General features: G+C 39.3%; 1 protein-coding gene across 7 annotated transcripts in view; it reads right to left on the bottom strand.

Annotated features, from left to right (window-relative positions):
- ZNF143 (zinc finger protein 143) overlaps window positions 1–23,638 on the bottom strand; it is a 61,903-nt gene that overhangs the window by 8,440 nt on the left and 29,825 nt on the right. For all 7 annotated transcript variants that reach the window (XM_070626313.1, XM_070626312.1, XM_070626310.1 and 4 more), the window contains 7 exons: window positions 18,446–18,565; window positions 17,140–17,215; window positions 16,296–16,421; window positions 13,894–14,073; window positions 7,430–7,657; window positions 5,091–5,239; window positions 2,164–2,325 (listed from right to left, as the gene is read on the bottom strand). In XM_070626313.1, coding sequence (XP_070482414.1) covers window positions 2,164–2,325; window positions 5,091–5,239; window positions 7,430–7,657; window positions 13,894–14,073; window positions 16,296–16,421; window positions 17,140–17,215; window positions 18,446–18,565 — 1,041 coding nt within the window. The remainder of the gene's footprint in view (window positions 1–2,163; window positions 2,326–5,090; window positions 5,240–7,429; window positions 7,658–13,893; window positions 14,074–16,295; window positions 16,422–17,139; window positions 17,216–18,445; window positions 18,566–23,638) is intronic.

The following is a 23,638-nucleotide window of genomic DNA, read 5'->3' as shown; positions in this document are numbered from 1 at the left end:
TGAGGGGTCTGTTCAAATGAGCAATCAAATGATTTGCTCATTTAAAAAAACTTTACGTATTTTGGTCGTTTTTTTAAATTTTATTTTGTCTTTTTGTGAGGAAGATTGGCCCTGAGCTAACATCTGTTGCCAATCTTCTTCTTTTTGTTTGAGGAAGATTGTCACTGAGCTAACACCTGTGCCAATCCTCCTCTATTTTATGTGGGATGCCACCACAGCATGGCTTGACGAGTGGTGCTAGGTCTGCACCCAGGATCCATATCTGCGAAGCCCAGGCTGCCAAAGTGGAGTGTGTGAACTTAGCCATTACACCACTGGGCTGGCCTCTATTTCGATCATTTTAATGGGCTGTTCATCTTTTTATTGTTGATTTGTAGAAGTCTGTTATATATTCTCAATGCAAGTCCACTGTCACATATATATAGTAGTCTGGGGCTTATCCAAACTTTTTCTTAAGGGTGTCTTTTCTTTTGGTGAGCAGAATTAATTTCGATGAAGTCCAATTTATCAGTTTTTTCTTTTATTGTTAGTGCATTTTGTATCCTGGCCAAGAAATCGTTGCCTTAAAAAGTTGGAAAAATATTCACTTTTCTTCTAGAAACTTTATGATTCTGAGTTTTGTATATCAAGGTGTATAAGACTTTCAACTTTGCACTTTTCTTTTTCAAGACTGTTTTGGTTTTTATAGGTCCTTTGCATTTTTATGTAAATTTTAGAATCTGATTATATCTTCGAAAAAGCCTGCTGGAATTTTGATTGTGATAGTAATGAATCTATAAATGAATTCAGGAAGAATGAGAGCTACTAATTTTGACAGACTCCATCATTTAACAGGGTAAGGTAGCTGTAGTGAGACTCAACATTGCCCTCAGCAAAGTACAAGAACAGTTTTTAAATGTATTAATCAATATCATTTATTTTAAGGGAAACAAAAAATTAAAGCCACAAAGAGATACATCATATTGGCAAAAATCTAAAATCTGATACAACTCTGTTAACTATGCAGAAGGGAAAGAGGCACTCTCAAACACTGCAGGTGGGAATGTAGATGGGCACAACCCTTGAAGGGAAGTGTGGCAACAGCACAATTATAAACACATGTATCGTTTCACCCAGCAATTCCACTCTAGGGATTTACCTAGCAGATACAGTCACACACGTGAAAAATCACATGTGCATAAGGTTATGTGTTGTTTAAAGCAGCAAAAGACTTTGAAATAAATTATGGCATGTCCATACAGCGGAATATGATATAGCTTAAAAAAAGAATGAGGAGGGGCCAGCCCAGTGGCGTAGTGGTTAAGTTCACAGACTCCACTTCAGTGGCCTGGGGTTTGCGGGTTCAGATCCCGGGAGTGGACCTACACACCGCTCATCAAGCCATGCTGAGGCAGTGTCCCACATACAAAATAGAGGAAGCTTGGCACAGATCTTAGCTCAGGGACAATCTTCCTCAAGCAAAAAGAGGAAGATTGGCAACAAATATTAGCTTAGGGCCAATCTTCCCCCCCCCCCAAAAAAAAAAGAATGAGGAAGCCCTCTCTCTCCATATAATCAAATAGAAAAATTTTCTATATGTATTATTAAGTTAAAAAAAAAAAAACCAAGGTGAAGAACAGTATCATTTACTATCATAAAAAAAGACGTGGGGGAAGATGACTATTTGTATTTGTTTGTATAGGTTTAATGAATCATTGGGAGAAACACAAGAAACTAATAAAAGTGGATTATCTCTATGAGTGCAAGAACTGGTTGACGGAGGCAAGGGCGGGAGGAAGACTTTGCACTGCATACCTGGAAAGACTTCTTGATTTTTGAACTATGTGATGTAATAATATATATTCAAAAAATTAAACAAAGTAAATTTTGCAAATGAGTATCTGATGATGATGACAGAAAGAGCTACCAATAATGAACACTTAATAAATGCCTGTGCTAAGTACTTATATGCATTATCTCATTCCATCCTTATAGCAACCTTATAGGGTAGATGCAACAATCACTCCTATTTTACAGTTGAGGAAAAATTGAGACTCAGAGAGTTATGTAGCTAAGAAGTTGTAAAACTGGGATTCAGTCTGAAGTTGGTGTGCTTAACATCTGGGTAACAGTTTTGATACTGATATATATGTATTGATTGATATAAAAGAAAAAAGCAATTACCTGCTGCCCTTCTGTACCCTCCGCGGTAACCATAGCAACAGAGTGTGTTCCCGCTGAGGAGATGACTGCATCATGAGCAGGGACTGTGATGGGCGTGCCATCCTGCGTTACCATTGTGATGGTATTGCCAATGGCTTGCATGTCAGCTTGAGATATGTTGACCTGCAAAACAATGTATTTTACAAATCAGTCAATGTTTCTTGTCATATTTGGCAATCTTTATTAAGTACTAGGCCTAATCCTTGTATAAGTCTACTCTGTGGGAGCAAATAAGCATTTTACAATGGAATAAACTCTCTTAGAAAGACGTCATCAGAAAAATTGAGTATTTCTTAAATGCATTTCCTCTTCTCCATCTCTACTGCCAATTTAGACTCTTACTTTTCTCTCTTCTGACTTCCTGCAATAATACAACTTCTTCCCAGGTATCCAGTCTAATCCTTCCCTAACCATCCTCTACCTGGACACCTTTCTAAACAAACAAACAAACAAATGTCATTACACTCCCTGCTTAAATCCCCAGCACCTCGCCATCGCTACAGTTCAGACTTCTTACATGGTATTCATGACCTTTCACGATTGGCCTTTAATAGCTTCTCCAGACTCATCTTCCACTACTTCCAGAGCAGCATCTGGCACTCTTGCTGCAACTAATCATTTGCAGTCCCAGAGAGTGTCATATTCTCTTATATCTTTGCGACTTTGCCTTCCCTTCACTATGCCTGGTGAACTCCTGAAAATTCTTCAAGATCCAACTGAATGGCCATTCTCAATAAGGGCCTCGAAGATTCCTTCAGGAAGAATCGTTTACTCCTTCCTTCAGGCTGCCAAAACACTTTACATATCCCTTAATTATATACCCATTATTATGAGAAATAATTGTTCATTTTAGGAACGTCTCTCTCCTATGACACTATGACATCCCCCTTTCTGTACTCCCCAAATTAGTCTACCAGAATGTCGGGCATTGGGTAGATGTTCAATAATTGTTTAATTGACTAAAGGAATGGAATAGAACTCTAATTCCTAAAGGAAATGGGAAGGTTACATTTAGAGAAAACACAACATTGGGATGGGGAAAATAGTTATTTTGGAACAGATGAAGAGGGATTAGACTCATTCTATATGGTCAGAGAGGAGCCATGAGTGGATGACACTGTGGTAGGTTCCAGTCTGATAAAGGCTAGAATCATCCAACAATGGGATAGGCTGCCTCCTAAGGGAGAAACTGCCTCATCTGTTTTGGGCTGTTGTAGAGGGAATTTTTCCTGTACAGAGAGCAAGGGAGGTTAGATCAAATGATCTTCAAAGGGCCTCTGTCTGTGATGATCTAATTCAAGAAAGTGTCTTAGGGTTGATGCTGAATTAAAACTGGGTTGGTAAATATGTTTACTCTTGCATGCCAGTCAGTGGACAAAGAGTACTGCATGGAATTGGTGATGTCAAAAGTGATGGGGAGGGAGACGAACGGGATGGTACAAGTGCTTTGTATTTTCCAATCCTGAATAGGTCTTGCCTCCTGGTTAACATCAGCATGTTAACAGTTATCAACACAAAGGGCAGATTAATCAGGGAAGGTAAAGCTATGAGAGAGACAGGTAAGGAGAGTTCTCCATGGAAAAGGTAGATATAGGGGCTTAATGAACCCCAAATGCCCTTTTCCACCAGGTGCTAAAACAGCCTTAGCTAGAACTTAAAAATGAAATTGTCTGAATTATTTTAGGCTGGTGGTACCTAGAAAACAATAACAAGTTGGACTACCAGAGAACAGCCATTACATTGCTTTTCCTGGGGAAACTATCAATACTGTGAAGATTCTAAGGAATCTTCAAGGCCCTTAGAGAGAATGGCCACTCAGTTGGCTCTTGAAGAATTTTCAGGAGTTCACCAGGCAGAGAGTGAAGAGAAGGCAAAGTCACAAAGATATAATAGAATATGACACTCTCTGGGACTGCAAATGATTAGTTGCAGCGAGAGTGCCAGATGCTGCTCTGGAAATAGTGGAAGATAAGTCTGGAGAAGCTATTAAAGGCCAATCGTGAAAGGTCATGAATACCATGTAAGAAGTCTGAACTGTAGCGATGGCGAGGTGCTGGGGATTTAAGCAGGGAGTGTAATGAAATTTGTTTGTTTGTTTGTTTAGAAAGGTGTCCAGGTAGAGGATGGTTAGGGAAGGATTAGACTGGATACCTGGGAAGAAGTTGTATTATTGCAGGAAGTCAGAAGAGAGAAAAGTAAGAGTCTAAATTGGCAGTAGAGATGGAGAAGAGGAAATGCATTTAAGAAATACTCAATTTTTCTGATGACGTCTTTCTAAGAGAGTTTATTCCATTGTAAAATGCTTATTTGCTCCCACAGAGTAGACTTATACAAGGATTAGGCCTAGTACTCTGTGAAGCTGTGAAACTATCAATTCAGTGAACTCCCTTGACTCCAGGTAGGGAGAGAGCCTCACTTTGGCAATTTTACAGGGTTGCCCATCACTGCCTCGCCAGGATCTTTTAATGATGCCATCACACCTTCATCACCTCAGCCAAGGCTCTGCTGATTTCTTAATCTCATCTCTTGGATCCAATCAGCCACCAATCTGACTCCTTCTCTGAATTGTGTTTCACATGGATCCACTACTTTTCAAGCCCTCAATTTCACTGTGGTTCTGACCTTCATCACCTCACCTTTGAACTATACCAATAGCACCATCTGAATTCTACAGAGTCTCAAACCTTCTCTCTCCATAATCTTCCTGCACGTACTCTCTTTCAGCAGACTACTGAAAAACTCTCAGGAGTTTGAGCACTGTCTATAAGCTGATGTCCAAACTTTGTGCCCTGATATTCAAGGCTTTCCTCAATTGAGACCCAACCTGCCTCTCAAGCCCAGGTTCAGAGAAATATTATTTAACTCTTTGGCTTTTGGTGGATACTTACATGCTGAGTCCCGTCCTGGGATATGAGTGTAACTTGCTGACTCAACCCAGACTGGGTTACTGTGGCTACTTGTGTAGACACAACATCATCTCCTTCTACACCTGTAACATATGTGATCTGGGACCCTTTAAGAACATCTTCATTTTGACCTGTTTAAAACAAATGAATCATTTATTTGACCAAACAACCAAGCTGCTTAGAAAACAGAGAATATTTTAAATGTTACAGAGAAACATATACAAGTTAGACTGCATATATAATTATATTCTAAATCATGAAAATGGCTTCCAGCACCTCCTTCCAATTCCTCCACCTCCACTTTTGCAAAGCCAAACCAAATCAAAACAGATCAAACCAAATCTTTCCAAATATAATTTAAGTGTCCTAATTTTGGGAGACCTCTCTTATTCTCTTAGAGTAATTAGTGGTACTGGGCATGTGTATTGGGGCAGCCGAGGGGGAGAACTGCACAGGAAGACCGACGGACAAATAACCCTTCCAATATCACAAGTGCGCAACGAGGTTCTTGCAGTCACTTAAGAAGCCGTTAAAAATGATAAGACAATCTTCATACACATTAACCACAAAACCAGAATGATGTGTAAACACAACTTACTAAGTTACTTACTCTTTAACACAAGTGATTGATTGCAAGTCATCAGTACACAATGACATCATTGTGTAAAGACAATGTTAATGGGAGATTATCTGGGGTAAGGTTAATCATTTAATAAGTGACAGAACAGGAACTCCCATCCACTCCTTTATTTCATAAAGAACCAGCAAGTAAACAGCAATTTCAACAGTCTATTACTGCTATACTTGGCAACCAGAAAGATTACTGATCCCTCTTTTCTTCTATCACCTTGCACTCCCATAAAGCCAGAAGGAGGGTAAATGTGTTTTTTTTTCTTCAAAGAAGGATTTAATTTGCTAATTTAAGAGACTTCTCAAAGTTAATGGTTGACACATGCACTCATGAGGCTGTGGTCATCAGGTGTAATGGCCATGGCAGTCTTTACTTCATTTCTCTTTGTTCTGTTCCACACCTACCTGTGAACCACTAATTTCAATGGGGTACAAAATTTAGGGGATCATATGAGAGAAGAGGAACACAAGTCCATCCCTATTCTTGGAAAAACAATCTTAGTTGTTTTTTTTTTAAAACAAAATGTATATTATGTACTATTTTCTAGAATGCAAGAAGTTCTGACAATCTGAAATATCAACATTTAAGGAAGAGACTGAGGAAGCCTAAAAAAGGAAGAGTCTTAAAATCTAAGTTTGACATCACTAAAGCCTGCTTTCTAGCTGTAAGGATTCAGCCCTTGTTCTAACATCTAACCACGCACACTACGGTGCTTTGGCTAGAAAATAATACAGCATTCAAGACTGAGGGAATTGCTGTTTTCTTGCCATCACACGACAGAGATCTGAAAAGACAAATGAGAACCACGGGGAATCACGTGAGCAGGCAGTGAGTGATCTGTTCTTTCCATTATTCTCCAACCAACTTTCTTCACCTAAATGTTATTCAACGTTTCAACATCAGTTGTTAAGAATGGGGAAAGACGTTTTCTTTTCATTTTCAAATTTACTTCATTTAGGAGGTACTCAATGAAACAGTAAGACAACCTATTTTTTTGTTTGCTTTAGAAAAACCTACTTCACTTTGCCTATTTTCCTATGTTGAGTTATTTAACTGAAATCATAGAATGTAATTCTCTAAAATATTTTTTTTCACAAGTTTATTCTGATTGAAATGAGTGTTTTTGTCTCCTACAACACTACCTAATAGCACATGAATCAACTAAGAGTTATTTGAGAGTGCTTCACTGCTCTTAAGATTAAGACCAGCATCCTTAAGGCACCCAAATAATCTAGCTGCCCTGCCTCACTTCCCACCTTCCCAGGCAGAAGTGCCACACTGGCAGGCTTCTTTCAGTCTCTCCAACTTACTTTGCTCTCTCTGAGCTCAGGGCTTTTTGCATGTGCCATTCCCTCTGTTTGGAACATTCTCTTGCCTTTGCTCCCTGTTCTCCTCCCTCCAACCCCTGCCTCTCCACCTAGTTAACCCCTATTCACCTTCTAGATCTTTCCAAAAGTCACTTCCTCAAGGAAGCTTTCTCTGACCTTCCAGACTAGACTAAGTTCCCTTCTTAAACATCCTAGACCACCAAGTACCCTTCTTTGATAGCACTTATCACAGTTGTAAATTACATGTTTGTGTGATGATTTGAATGAAAATTCATCATCTGAGAAGATGCTATGAATCATAAACCACGTTCATTACTGTCGATTCTCAAACACAGGGACAGACGTACTAGACAAACCCTCACCTGGGGGAGGCTCGAAGAAGGCTTCCTGCTCCTCCTCGATGGGCTCAGTGTCGTTGTGGGCCGTCCGTTTGTGCATGGCCAGCGTGGAGATCTGCTTGTACGTCTTCCCACAGTGGTTACAGTTGTATGGTTTGGAGTGAGTGTGAACAACATGATGTTTGTACAAACTGGAATATTCTGTAAACCTTTTGTCACACCCAGGGACTGTACAAACATATGGCTTTTCCCCTAAGTAAAGCACAGCACACAAAAAAATCAGCTTTTACATATGAAGGGATAATCACTCCATACTTCCCTGGGGAGAGGAGAAGCCTGTAATGGCAAAAATAATAGTTGTCAAATCTCTTTCTATCCTGCCACGAGGCAGCACACAAGAAAAGACTCCCTAACCATGGTTTTGACTTGGCTCAAAAGGTGGTCTGCATCCTGAGTGCGATCTCGTCCCTTCATTTCAAGGGACCAGAACAGTAAGGGTGGAGATGTTGCCCAGTTTAACTCTAAGCTTCGATGAAACTGTAGTTTATTGTTACCTATAACCAGATAAGCTATCATTAATGATGCTATACTAATAAGGACAATAATAAATGCAATTTTTACTATAACGAACGCAGCTTACCCTAAGGGTTTTATGAAGATAATAAAAAAGGATTTTCTAAAAAGTCTATTAGACACAGTTTGGACACTTCAGTACATCTAAAAGGACATATGTGTTTCATATTAACCTCACCTGTCTTCTTACACCCAATCAAAGGTACTGAATATTCTCTGAAAACAACTAGGTAATACAAAGGGAGGTAAAAACTATAATTCTTTTTCCATGAAATGACTGAGAACAATATAAGTGGTACAGAGATTTTTAGAACTGTTTATTATAGTAAATTTCAGACAGACACAAAAGTATAGAGAAACAGTGCAATAAACCCCCATGTACCAATCACCTAGCTTCAACAATCAACTCATGGCCGATATTGTTTCATTTATTCACTACACATTTCCTCCTCCTTCTGCCCTAGATTATTCTGAAACAGCTCCGATAGTATTCCATCTCATCTACAAATATTTCAGATTCTATATCCGAAAGATAGATCCTTTTTTTTAAAAAAACAAATTTAACAATACTTATTTAATATCATAAAATATCTAGACAGTGTTAACATGTAGTGGGGGGATCTAAAACTGAAAGCAAATTAGAACAAATTAACCTAATTTAAATGAATACTTTTAACTACACTGAAGGGGTTTGGGTGGGTAGATAAGGGAGAAAGAATGAACTAATTAAAGTAGCTCATACACACAGTATTTGACTAATGTCTTCAGTCTTCGACTAGGTTGGGGGTGTGGAGAACTGCAAACAAATTTTCAATCCTTTTAGTAGGCTTGTTTGTTGTAGTGGTATGGACAAAGTGGTTCTAAAACTATTTTAGATGTAATAAAAGATTGAGTAAATGTGTAAATGCTGTTGGAAGCCAGGGCTCTCGCTGTGGAAGAAGGGACGTACAAATACGGAATGAGGAAGAAAAGAAAGAGTTGTTGGATGAATTGGAATTGAAGGCACTGGTGTGAACTCATGTGATTTCTAAAATGTGCATTTGCATGTGTGTACACATGTGCCTTTCCCACTTTAACCTCATTCTGCACTTTCCTTGGGTAACTACATCTTTTCTCATGATTCTAAACATTGTAAAACCACCTACAAATAGTAAAATCGAACACTAATGTAATCTGTGATATAAATCTTGGACATAAAGTAGTTGGAGATTGCTTCCTGTTCTCTGCCCAGTGCCCCATTCTGGAAGCAGATCAGGTTCAAATGCTTATCTTGGTGGATGGTTGCGGGGAAGATGTGGTGAAAGCAAGACTAGGCAGGGAAATGGCAGGCAATTCCAACTCAGCAAACCAGCCCTACTGATACTTAGGATGGAGCAGAAATCGCCACTAGGTGGCACCAAACTACAGTCAGGATGCAAATAGATTTGAATTGCACCTTTGAGCTCCCTACTGGCTAGGTGCACAGCCTTATTGGGGTCATGTGATCAGCTTTGCAAGAATAGACTGCACTAATCTTTACACTCCACTTATACATGATGTGGGCATTTACTGTTTCATATACTTGATGATCATTAGCCAATCTTTTCTCCCAGCCCAAACCTATCTCTTGGGTCAGACCAACATTTATAACTACCTACTGGATCTCTCTACTTCAATCTTTCTCAACCATGTATGCATATAAAAGACAGGGAGTTTTTTATATACTGATACCTGGGCCTCACCTTGGTAAAATTATGTTGGAATCTTTGCAGAAGGAATTTGAGCAATCAGTCTATTTTTAAAAGGTGAAAACGTGCGGCCACATGAGAACATACTCTACCTGAATATTCCAAAGATCAGTATGGCCAAACTTAATGTAGGCATCCCGCTTATCAAAATCTAATTTGCCCATAAAACGTGTTGAATGGCAAACTCAGGTAATGAGTCTATAGTCCATTACTTTAAATGGGAAGAAAAATGTTTTCCCAGCCCATCTAAAAATCCTAGCCAATTTCCCCAAATATCACAAAAAGGCTCTTAAGCCCCGGTGTTATAATCCACCAAGAATGTCTGCATAATACGAAGCACTTAAGACACCAATTATCTAATTATTTAACATTCAATGAACTCAGTAGTGGGTATACGTTCATGTGTAATACACAATGATAAGGTATAGTATTGGACAGGAATTTTGTTTTCCTTCTATATCGCAAACATATACTATAATTTTAAAAGGAAATATCTTAAAGATATAAGAGGAATGCAAATTATATTAACAAAATATATTTTTTCTTCTAATCTACAGCCACCTTTTCTAGGCCTCTCAGGTTTTTGCAGCCTTTTCTACTTTTTTAGAAAACATATTAACTTAATGTAGGGAAGATGATAGCAGTAATGCATAATACACTTTCACAATGTAAGCGTAAAGTACGACTGTATTGGACACATGAATTCAATGTACTGTATGTTCTCTCACTTAGAAGCACATGCAACTTAAAATTTTTTCCTTTCATAGAAAAACGCAGCCACAAGTAGATAATAGTTGGTTTTCAATTTGAATCATAAATTTTGAGTAAAAATTCTGCAAATCATTATAACAAATATACAGATAGTAAGAGTTCAGGTGGTGAGGGACCTCAGAGACCTATATATTCCAAGCTGACACCGCCATCTTCCCTTTCCATTCTGCTCTTCCCTATCTTAGCATTAACATCTAACCTGTCGTTCAAGCTAGAATGATAGGTTCTTCTTTATTTCTCATGACTAACTTGCTCACCAAGTCCTCTTCAATGTCTTTCATCTGTATCCTTTTCCATCTCACTTCAAGTATTCTAACAGCCTGCAATCAGCCTCCTTGCTTATGGTTTCATGTCCCTTTAACTTCCTTCTATCTTATTGACCAAGCGATTTTTTTCTAATAAAGCAAATTTTCTTTAAATTCTCTTAAGGCTTCCCCTCTGCCCATACCAGTATTCAAACTTATTAATGTATCCCTTTTCAAAGGAAGGGATTGGTGTAGGTCCCTAAAAATATTTCCAGAGATATCCGTGGATCTGTGGAATGCAGCCTGAGAAATAATGACTTATGCAATTAAAGTGCCATTCTGTAAAAATATCTTTTCATTTTGAATTATCATAAGTTTACTCTTAATACCAGTAATAAAAACAATATATTTAAAAATTTCTTTCTTTTTTTTCTTTTTGTGAGGAAGACTGGCCCTGAGCTAACATCTGTGCCAGTCTTCCTCTATTTTATGTGGGATGCCACCACAGCACGGCTTGATGAGCAGTGCTAGGTCTGCGCCCAGGATCTGAACCTGTGAACCCTGGGCCACTGAAGCAGAGGGCCCGAACTTAACCACTATGCCACTGGGCCAGCTCCTTAAAAAATTTCTTGTAAAACAAATGCACATTCTGCCCTCCCCTCCTCTTTGCCTTTCCATTCCCACCCACCAAAAATACATCCACAAAGTAGAAGACCAAAATTAAAAACCTTTGTGCTAAAAAATGGTATCATCAAGAAAGTAAAAGACAACCTACAGAATGAGAGAAGATATCTGTAAGTCATATATCTGCTATGGGACTTGCATTCAGAATATAATAAAGAATTCTTACAACTTAAAAATAAAAAGAGAACCCAATTTAAAAAATGGGCAAAGGATCTGAACAGATATTTCTCCAAAGATGATATACAAATGGCCAATACGCCCTTAAAAAAATGCTCTACATCATTAGCACATCAGGAAAATGCAAATCAAAAGCACAATGAGAGAGACACCACTTCACACCCATTAGGATGGCTATAATCAAAAAGACATAAGAACAACTGTTAGCTAGGATGTGGAGAAACTGGAACCCTCATACATTGCTGGTGGGATTGTAAAATGGTGCAGCCACTTCAGAAAACAGTTTGGAAGTTTGTCAAAATGTTAAACACAGAGTTACCATACAATCCAGCAATTCCACTCCTAGGTACATACCCAAGAGAAATGAAAACATATGTCCACACAAAAACTTGTACACAAATGCTCATAGCAGCATTATTCATAATAGCCCAAAAGTGATGAATGGATAAATAAAAGTGGATGGATAAAAGAATGGATAAATAAAAGAATGGATAAATAAAATATGACGCGTTCATATAATGGAATACTATTCTGTAATCAAAAAGGAAAGAACTATTGATACATGCCATGACACAGCTTAACCTCAAAAACATTATGCTAAGAGGGGCTGGCCCCGTGGCGGAGTGGTTAAGTTCGCGCGCTCCGCTGCAGGCGGCCCAGTGTTTCGTTAGTTGGAATCCTGGGCACGGACATGGCACTGCTCATCGGACCACGCTGAGGCAGCGTCCCACATGGCACAACTAGAAGAACCCACAACGAAGAATACACAACTATGTACCGGGGGGCTTTGGGGAGAAAAAGGAAAAAATAAAATCTTTAAAAAAAAAACAAAAAAAAACACAAAACATTATGCTAAGAGAAAGAGGCCAGATAAAAACACCACGTATTATATGATTTCATCTATATGAAATGCCCAGAATGGGAAAATCCATAGAGACAGAAAGTAGATTAGTGATTGCTTATGGCTGGGGCTTGGGAGTGGCAAAAGACTGCCAGCAAGTATGAAGTTTCTTTAAGGTGGGATAAAAAATGTTCTAAAATTGGATCACTGCAATGACTGTACAACCCTAAATATTGCATATATTTAAAAACATTGAATCATATACTTTAAACAGATGCACTATATAGCATGTGAATTATATCTCAATAAAGTTGTTTTTAAAAAAAGAATATATGGGGCCAGCCCTGTGGCATAGTGGTTAAGTTCGGCGCACTTTGCTTTGGCAGCTCAGGGTTCACAGGTTTGGATCCTGGGCGTGGACTTACACCACCCACGAGCCATGCTGTAGTGGCGACCCACATATAAGATGGAGGAAGACTGGCACAGACGTTAGCTCAGGGCTAATCTTCCTCAGCAAAAAAAAAAAAAGAGAGAGAGAGAGAGAGAGAGAATATATCCATAGACTACGCCTCCCTATCTGTGCCACAAGCACCACAAAGCTCAGTTTAAGAAACATCCTTACCATGGCAGCACAACACACAGGGCCCCTGCCTGCCTCTCTGACCTCACCTCATACTGCTCTTCTGCGTGTGCTCTATGCTTCCAGTCGCAGGGAACCACCCAGTGTTCTCCAAATTAGTCATGCTTTTCATACTTTTGTGCCTTTACTTGTGACATTTCCCCTGATAGGAATACCCTCCCTCTAGCCAGCAAACTTTAGGATTCAGTCTAAAAGTCAAATTCGCCTGTAAAGTCTGCCCAGAAGGCTTCTCTCATCCCCGCAGAGATGGCTGCTCCCACAGCATCCTGCTCAAGTCTCGGAGACACTGCACTCTGCAGCAGTTGTATGTCCACCATCTCCCCAACTCAGCTGCCCCTGACGATGTCTTATCTCTCTGTATCTCTGATGCCTGGCAGGGGAACACACAGCAGACGCTCAATAACCATTTTTGGAAGAAATGAATGTATAAATGCTAGGGAGGTTTTTTTTTTTTTTTTTTTTTTAAAGATTTTATTTTTTTCCTTTTTCTCCCCAAAGCCCCCTGGTACATAGTTGTATATTCTTCGTTGTGGGTCCTTCTAGTTGTGGCATGTGGGACGCTGCCTCAGCGTGGTTTGACGAGCAGTGCCATGTCCGCGCCCAGAATTCGAACCAACGAAACACTGGGCCGCCTGCAGCGGAGCGCGCAAACTTAACCACTCGGCCACGGGGCCAGCCCCGCTAGGGAGGTTTTTTAAGTTGTTTAATCCCTCTCGATCATGCCAAGTGGTGGGAAGGAGGGAAGTGATTACTTGGAAATGGTTTGTGGAAGAGGCAGGAGTTAAAGTGAGTCTCGAAAGACAGAAGACCAAGACATCAGAGATTCTTACCTGTGTGTATCCTCACGTGGTTTTTATAATTGGTCGCACTGGCAAATGCTCTCCCACATCCTGGTTCTGTGCAGTAATAAGGTCTTTCTCCTGTGTGTGTCCTAATATGTACTTTTCTGATATTTGATGTTGTGAAAGATCGACCGCAGCCTTCAAAGGGACATTTAAAGGGCCTTTCTCCTGAAACAAAAAAGGGAATAAATTAAATAGTGCAAAAATACATAGAAAATTAAAATACCTTATCCTTCAGTTCTTCCTGGGATCATGTTCAGGATTTTAGCCCTCTTGTATTGAGTTTCCCTTTCAGGTTTTGTTTTCTTTTTTTCTCTGTAAACAGCATTTTCTACTCCAAACTTAAATTTACATAGAAAAATCTGAATAGTATTCAAAACTCATCACTGATTACATGAGTCTCCAAGAGGGACTCAGCCAGATGGGCACCTTTACAAATGAGCTGAGAAAAGCAGAGAAAGAAACACATAAAGAAATACAAAAGAAAAACAGAGTCAAGAATAAGGATTCAGTTAGAATAACCCTAGAATCCCCTAAAAGCTTGTCGCCTATTTTATTTATTCTATAATACCTTGAAGAAAAATAACTTTTGGTCTTTTAAAAATCTAGTGTCTAGCACATAACAGGCATCAGAAATACTTGATTACTATTCTCATAATCTAAGCTTATGGTAAAGTCTTCTCTGCCAAGTATACTCCTTTTCCTCATACACATCTGCTTTGTACAACCGTGGAATCCAGAGAGCCTTTCATCTGTCAGGCAGGAAGGCGCCTCTGCTTTTGCTGCCTATGTGTCGTTTTCTAGATGAGCCCAAAAGAAGCAAACAACTTCTGGAATAGAAGAAAAATCTCTCTCTATATGTCTGTGTGTAGATAGGTAGATAGAGACATTTACCTATATATATAGTTTTAAGTTTGTTATTTTTCTTTTGGTCAAGTGAAATTATGATTTACCTGTTGGTGGAAACCATTCCAAAAGATTTCTGCCCTCAAGAATAAAATCATTTAGAAAGGGGCAGGAATCTCTGATCCTTTCTTTAGTGAGAGTTTTGTTCAATATGTTAACCTAACGAGAACGAAGAGTTTACCTAGAGTAAGTCCCTTCTCCTCTCTGGCTCTGGATGGCCTCCAGCATCTCCCCAGCCCTGACATGCTAGGATAAGGAATCAGGCCTTCTAGGAATTTTCCTTGTGCCACATATCCTACTCCTCTGACTCAGCAGCAACTCGCTTTGTGTTTGCACTAAATCACTTGTGTTTGTAATGGAAGTCCCTGAAGCCCCTTAACTCAGTCCAGCTTAGATCAATGAAACTATGCACGATTTAAAAACTGGCGCATGAATAGGTGGTTTACTGAGTGAGTACTATCAAAGGCATTACAACTACGATGTTTCCAACCAAATATTAATGGAACTAGATTATGGTTTTTATGTAACTTTTATATAAAAAGTTGGCGTTACACAGCAAATCGAAATAGAATTTGCAGGAGCTTGGTATCACTTGCCTCTGATACAATGGATAAAAATAAGTGCATGAATGAAAGAGAGGCAGAGGCCTACTGCTTTGTTACTGAACATGATAAAGTGAAGCCAATTTGGGATCATATTTGAATTAAAACTTAAATTTTAATGATTGGAAGAATTCTCCATGGAAATTTGCTAAACTGTTTTTGGGGACAAAGTTATCATACTATGTTTAAAACATCTGTCGTAAAAATCTCAAAATGAAATTATCTTATGCTATATTACTTAGTCAACAGCTTATAACAACATCTCTTATCAACTGTTTCTGAAATTCTTCCAGCTCTGATCCAAAGTAAATAATTACCTTTATAGTACCAATTCCATAAATTATCAAGTACAATGAAGGGAGGGGAGATAAGAACAAAGTATCCTTTAGGAAAAGGAGAGAAGGAAACTTAAAGGGGAGAAGAGATGATCAGAAGGAAGTGACAAGCCTTTCTTCCTGTGGGCTGCGAGGGCTTCAGACACATTCTTCAGCAGCGACTTAATGCAGGGGAAGTATGCTAAACTGGGAGGGAATCAGGCGAGAAGGCACTGAGTTTCTGGCGTCAGTCGGGCTACTAAGCAGATATGTAATCCTAAGTAAATAAGCCTATTGCTCAGATAATTCCTGAAAACAGAGAGTTGGTGGTCTAGGGCCCTTGTTAGCTTTTTGGGGACACGGACTCCTCTGAGAATCTAACAAAGGTATGGGCCTCATCCTGGAAAGAAGCATACATGCGCAAATGGCAAACTGCACGGAATTTCAGGAGTTTAAGAGAAGCCCTTGATGCTGACTCCCTGAAACTCTTCCAGAGGCTCCTTCCCCAGGCCCCTCCCTGCAGATTAAGAACTCCCAGCCTAGATACGATATTTGTTCACACCAGTACCTGTATGAGTTCTGATATGTTTCTGGAGGTCTCCTGAAGTTTTGAAAGATTTAGTACAATTATCTTCTGAACACCGATATGGCTTTTCTCCTGTATGAGTTCTGACGTGACTTTTTAATCCATAACCTTAAAGAAAAATTTAAAAGAAATTTATTTTCTAATTACAGTAATTAGACCTCTTTAGGCACACTCATTGAGATTAAGCTATTGAAAAATACAGTAAATACCAAGGATATAATGCTAGGCAAACATAACAAAATAATTATTAAAAATGCATGGTTATGACAGCTCAGGACTGTCATGCTTTGTTCAACAGTTTCATCTCTGTCTAGAAGAGGTTGTGTGTGTTTCTTTCTTTAAAGTGCCCCAATCTTATTAGATGTTCCCAACTCAGACTCCAAAAGCTTGAAGTGGAATTGAGACAAGGGATGAGGAAAAGGGTGGCGGTGAGGAGGCCTGGTACCAGTCCTGGCCCTGCTGGAGGTGTCCCTGGGCAGGCCCCATCCCACTGCTAAGTCCCAGCTCGCCATAGTTCCCTAAGGTCTGTCCTAACTTTAAGTTCTGCGTCAGCTTTTAATCCTTGGCTTTTACTTTTCCTGCTAAAGAGAGCAGAGTGTGGAGTGGAAACATCAAACATAGTAGGCAGAAACAGGTGTGAGGCGAAAAATGAGGAGAGAGAGAGAATAGAGCAAGCAGGACAAGAGAGAGTTAAGGGAGAGACTGAAAAACTGGTCACTGTGCATCCACTAACTCAGACAAAGGCAAGGGATCAGTTCCTGTCTCTGGTCTCTCTCTGTTTGACCCCTAAGTGGAACCAAGAAACAAAGAAAATTCATGTTTTTACCTGTTGCAAATGCCTTCCCGCAGCCTGGATGCTCACACTGATAAGGCCGGTCTCCTGTGTGCGACCTCTCATGGACCTGTCCGGAAAACGCAGGCATGAGTCGATTTCCTTCAGGCACTCCTCAGGTAGACGGTGTCAACACAGACCTATCTTTATTTTTCACTGCTAAATTATTTTGTTGTTTGTAGGTTATTTTTGAAAAATAAAAGATAACTTTACTTTTCTCAAAAACTACAGAGCAATAATTCTTAATATAGCCCTAAATGAGTTATGGTAAGAAGCACTCATTTTAAATAAGGAACGGGAATATGGGAGGTTTGAGTTTTCTACAGTTGTCAGAGGCATCCGCATGGAATCTCTAATGGGGAGGGCTGGAGCAGAGTGCAAGGAGGGACTCTAGCACATAAGGTTAAGAGTGTGGAGGCTGCTGCCAGAGGGGCCTTGATCTGAGTCAAGGCTTCACCACTGAAGAGTGCTGTGGCCATGACACTTGCCTTCTCTACGCCACCAAGTCCTCTCTGTAAAGCAGAGACAGAACAGTATCTACTGTAGAGGGCTGCTGTGACAAATGAACAATCATGACAATGGCCAACATTACTGCATGTTTACCACGTGCCAGGCCACTCTTTTCAGTACTTTACATGCACAGTATTAACTTACTGAATTCTCACAACCACCCTATGCGGGAGGTACTTTTATCATCCAATTTTACAGATAAGGAAAATGAGGGACTAAGAGGTCCAGTAACACGTCATGGTCACACACTGCAAAGCAGTGGAGAGGGGCTCTAGGGCTGCAACTCCAAATGTGCTAAATGCACACATCCTGATACACGGTAAGTTGGCCAATAAACGTTAGTCAAAAATGTCATTTTTATGAGTCATGGTATGTTGTGTTTAGCTGCAATCAAAATATTTGGCCTACGTATTTGAAAGACAGGAGAAATTAACATCAGCTTTTGCTAGATTTCAGCAAATCACTGTTAACAGAGTGATTACACACATCTCTCATCATATAAATTTCACATTTGACAAAAGTATATTAAAATATATAGGGTACCTACCACATGCCAGGTAGGTGGACACCAGGGATACAGAGAGGAAGAAAACATAGTCCAAGCCCTCAAAGAGTTGACAGCTTCTAAAATCTGCATAGGCTTTTGTGTGTTTGTGTATGAGTGTGAGTGTGTGTCTGTATCTTGAGAAGTGGGGGAACCAATGACATTTGGATGCTACAAGTATATCATGTTGGCATTTAATGTCCTACATATTCTCCTAACTAGATAAAGCATTTCCTTTATATCTACCTTTAGATGGTGAGCTGTTGTGTATAATTTTCCACATCCATCATATTCACATCGAAATGCCTTTTCTCCACTCTGTTGAGATTTAGCAGTTACTCTTGTTGCATGTCCTTGTAAGACAATCTAGATGAAAAAAAGGTATGATTTAAATTATTTATACAGAAATAAAATAGACGAAATTACTATTTTCAGAATTAAAAAGATAAAACTGTATTGGGGTTTTCAGATTCGGGTCATCATTTTATGAAGATTCTATCATGCTGAGCCAGTTAGGTTAAGTCTGTTCCATGGCCGAATGGAAGAAGTCAAAAGGAGATCCACAAGGGTGCACAGCCATTGCTCACAGATCTATTCCTACTCTAGAAAAATCAACCCAGTAGCATTACCATTGTATGCAGGTATTCCTTGACATACTCAAGGAATATATTTATATGTATATTTTTTAGGACATGTATCCTAAAAACAATATAAAAAGCATTTTCAATTTCAAAAGAAATGAAAAAGGAGGGGTTAGGTCATTTGAGTCTTGAGTCCCCTGTAGGAGACATTATAATCCATATGATCCTGGTCTGTACTTATAGTCAGTAGATCATTTTCCTTGGATTCAACAGCACAAGACTTCACACAATAGCACTGATTTTAGAGGGTTTTTAAAGACGACCACCTATTTTAGAAATTAAGATACCATGAAAATTGACGAACGACTTTCTGCTCTGTGGACCATGCGGTGACAGTGTTACAACATCCTACCTGTGCAGATTGTCACACATGGCTCAAAAATGACTCTGCCAAAAACTTTTTTATATTGTAAAAATTTCAAAATAATGGAGCAAAAATCGTCATCGCTGAGGAGAGACTATAGATGCTAAAGGCTGAAAGAGGAATCTGAAAATGAAAGGCATAACAAAATTAAGCAGATGACCTTGATGGCTTTTTCCCAAAGAGCTGTTAGCATCTCTTTGGTTTTTATTAACGAGAACTCTTATTCCCAAAACAGATTCCTGCTCCTGTTCTAATGTCTACACTGCATGCCTCAAGAGCACCAGGTGGTGACACAAGGGGCAGAAGCTCCAGTTTAGGAAGAGCCTCTGAGTGTGTGCCTGCAGCGAGGAAGGAAGGTGGTAACAACAGAATTTCTTCTTTCTAAACCAGCTGAAGTCACTAGCATTTGACATGTTATGAGACTTATTAGTAAGGGCTGTTTGCAATAGAACTATTTCTACTAGTAGCTCTAATTATCCCAAACAGACCTGGCCTAAAGGCATTCTCACAAAGTACAGTAGGATGAGCACCTATAGCAACACCCAACTATCAAAAGGAACCTCTTGAAAGAAAACCACTGAAAAGACAATGCCTATAATGCTGTGAAGAATTCCAAGAAGCCAAGGGAAACAAAGTCAAAAAGCCACTTCGGCTTTTATTTCAATACACAATGTTTGGGATGAGATTCTCTCCCCCTTTCTTGCAAATGTTTCTTTGTAAGGCCCTTTATCTCTCAATCTTGGCTAAGGTTTATTTTTTTTATTTTCAAACTGTTTTATTCTACTTGGAACCTGCTTTGTGTCTACCACCTTCCTCTTATTTCCAATCTAACCTCCCCTTCCACCTACCTTCACCCCCACCATGGCAGAAATTCTGAAATAATAAATGTTTGACAAGTGATTAGTGAAGTCCCTACCTCATACAATGTTATTTAATAAGATATGGTCCCTGCCTTAGTAGGGCTCTCATTCTAGCTAGTGAAACTGTCCTATAAATGAAAGATTATAATAGAATATAAGAATTGCTATCACAGCAATCCTTGCAAAGTTCTATGGGGGACAAAATTTGAAAGTGGGGAGAGCTGTAGGTTAGGGCGAGCTGTCTAGAGGTGAAATCTGAAGGCTGAAGAAGAGGGGTAGGAAGAGCAGTCCAGGCGGAAGGAACAGTATGACCAAAAGTATGGAAGTGTGTCTGCAAGAACTGGAAACAATGAGAGTATCACGTCTATACAGTCATGCGTCACTTAATGATGGGGACACATTCTGAGAAATGCATCACTGGGTGATTTCACCATTGGGCAAACATCACAGTCTGTACCTACACACACCTAGATGATACAGCTTACTACGCTAGGCTATATGGTACTAATCTTACGGCACCACAGTCATATATACGGTCCATTGTTGACTGAAATGTCGTTATGCAGCGCATGCCTGTATAATAGAATGAATAACATGAAAAAGAAAGGAAAGTTCAGGATCATATTTGGGAAGAGCTTTAGGTGCCATTCTGAAGAGCAAACCCAAATAATGAAAGCAAAAGCAAGGCATTAAAATTTTTAAAGTAAAGGACTGACGAAGATGAGCTCTGTGTTTTAGACAGAGAACTCTGGTAATGGTGTGGAACAGAGAGAGAGAGAAAAGAGGAAAGGAGACTAAAAGAAGTTTGCATAATCAGAAATATGCAGGTAAGAAGTGATGGAAACCAGCCTAGGGCAATGAATATGGAATAGAAAGCAAGAGATGATTCTACAGAAATTTTAAGGATGAAAATGGACAGAATCCAAAATTCACAGGCTAAATTAATAGGCTAAATTTGTAACAGGTATTTCAGAACTATATGGTATCAGATATATATTGTCTTTGTTAAAAGAAAAACAACCTGATATTTCACAAGCGAAATGTCTCAAGGGCAATTTAGAAGCTAATATTGGGGGCCAGCCCCAGGAGCCTAGTGGTTCAGTTTGAAGTGCTCTGCTTTGGTGGCCTAGGTTCAGTTCCTGGGCACGGACCTACACTACTCATCTGTCAGTGGCCATGCTGTGACAGCGGCTCACATACAAAAGGAGGAAGATTGGCAGTGGATGTTAGCTCATGGTGAATCTTTCTCAGCAAAAAAAAAAAAAAAAAAAAAGAAGCTAACACCAGTGAAATACTAATAAGCTTCTAAAACCATTTATAGAAAATGACTTCATTACTATTTATACTTAATGTATGTCCTGAGAATTGAGATAACCTTAGCTCTGCTGTAAATTCACCACATGACCTTGTGCAAGTCACGTAGGGCCATTTTGCCTAACTGTATAAAGAATACTGTGCTAAAGCAGTGATGTTTTTTCTTTTTTAAACTTTTTTTTAGGAAGTCACACACAGATAAAGGCATTCCTGCTGCTGCTAATCCAGGCAGGTGTGGGTGGCTCAGAGCTCTGCTAGTCCCCAAGGGACCTCAAAGAAACCTGTGGTTCTCCAAAAATCAGGGTTTGAAAACCAGTGTACCAGACAGATAATGGCAAGTCCCTTCTAGCCTTAACATTCTAGAATTCTGAGGAAATGCAAATCTCAGTGAATAAAGGGCTGTGTTTAAAATTGGATCCCAAAGTGACTTCAATGATAAAAGGTCAACTACCACTGACTGAGGAGTTACATTTACGTGAGGAATGGGGGCGGGTGTTCTGCCTGTGCTGTCTTATTGGTCCTCCATGACTAATCGATGAATTAAATACTATTTGTGATTTACAAATAAGAAAAACAGGCTCAGAGTGGTCAGGTAATATAACTTGCCCATGGTCAAAGGCTGGCAAGCAGGATTTGAAGCAGGTTGGCTCTAGAGCTCAAGCTATTAAGCCACCAGGCTTTACGATGCTGTAGCCCAGTGGTAATGAACTGGCAGAGCTTCTGTAGTCACAGAGTGACCTGGTAGGGTTGAGGATAACTGGTGCATTTTACTGTGTGGCCAGTACTTAAAATCCATTTACTATAATGACCTAATGCATATGACAGATATGACATGTGATGTGAGTAAACTTGTATATTAGGATATAAATAATTTATACTCTTGGGGGAGGATAAAAATCAAAACAGCTTGAGGAATTTTTTAAAGTACGTCCTCTTTCAAGAAAGGAATTAATCATAGACGTGTGGCAACAGAGGGACCTTTAGGGAACCTGGGACATGGGCATTGCCAGAAAGATTTTGAAAACAAAAAAACAAATAACCCCATAGATTTCTAACAATCATTACTATTGGGCAGTGGTTCTTTACTTTTTATTTTTACCTCTCTATACCATTTGAATTTTCTAAATATAAACACGATCACTTTTTTTTTTTTTAAGTATACCATAGTTATCTATATACTACAGTAATTGGTCATTTTGGGTTTTTTCTTTGTACTTCTCTGAATTAAAAAAAAAAAAAACCTACTAAAATATTATTAAAAAAAGTTCTGGGTTCCATCCCAGGCCTACTGACCAAATCTCTGGAAGACAGTCTTAGTCATGGGTTATTTTTTAAAAGCTCCACAGCTCAATCTCGTGTTTGCCCCTGATTACCACTGGTCTAATTCTTTTCTTTTAGACATGAAAAAAAGATTCTTAGACTAGGCAAGTTCACTTCCTCAAGATCACATAGCTAGATAAAAGTACAGAAAATATACACAAAATATGATCCACAGTCAAACTTATTTTGAACAGGTTTTGGGGTAATTATCTAACCCACGTTCTGGGAGAATCTGCCAACCAGAGAAGATGGTATATTTAAGGCTGCCCAGTGATCTATGTCTTATGTGGCCTGGCTTAAAGGGTCAAGCTGAGTCCACAAATTCTCCTTCCCTGGAATTTGACCTAAGAAATAAAGGGAAATCTTGAGTTAGTTGTGGGTGGTAAACCGGAAAAAGCGTGGCTATGACGAGCCATATACAAACTCAATGAAGACAGAGAGGAAGCCTGTGTGTAGAGAAAAGAAGGGAGCAGAGATGCCACGAAAGAGGGGAGGAGGAGGGAGATCAGCCCCAGTCCTTTGCAGTTCTGCTCCTGTGAAGCCCAGCTGTTCAGCAGTTCCTGTTCTGGGCTTTACGTAAGCTCTGCAGTATCCTTAAAATATATCATTTTTCTTGAGTTAGTCTGACTGGCTTTCTGTAACTTCCAGCAATTAGAGCTCTGATTAAAACTGCCAAGCCAAAGAACTTTGATCTCCAGTGTAAATAAAATTAGTTTGGAATGAAGAATACCAGGCCTTGAAAAAAGGCCTGGTATCTAAGAACATGTAAAGCATCAACAATGCTGTATATAATGCTTACACATTTCCAAATTATGTTCTCATGTATTACCTAAAATATTAATCAAATGAAAATCTCATTTGGTTTTCATAAACCCACGAGATGGGTAAGGCAAAGTTTATTACTACTCTCATTTAACAGACTAAAAAATCTCAGATCCAG

Source organism: Equus przewalskii, chromosome 6 (assembly GCF_037783145.1).
Source record: "Equus przewalskii isolate Varuska chromosome 6, EquPr2, whole genome shotgun sequence".
NCBI classification, from domain to species: Eukaryota; Metazoa; Chordata; class Mammalia; order Perissodactyla; family Equidae; genus Equus; species Equus przewalskii.
This window is presented reverse-complemented; position numbering and strand designations above follow the sequence as displayed.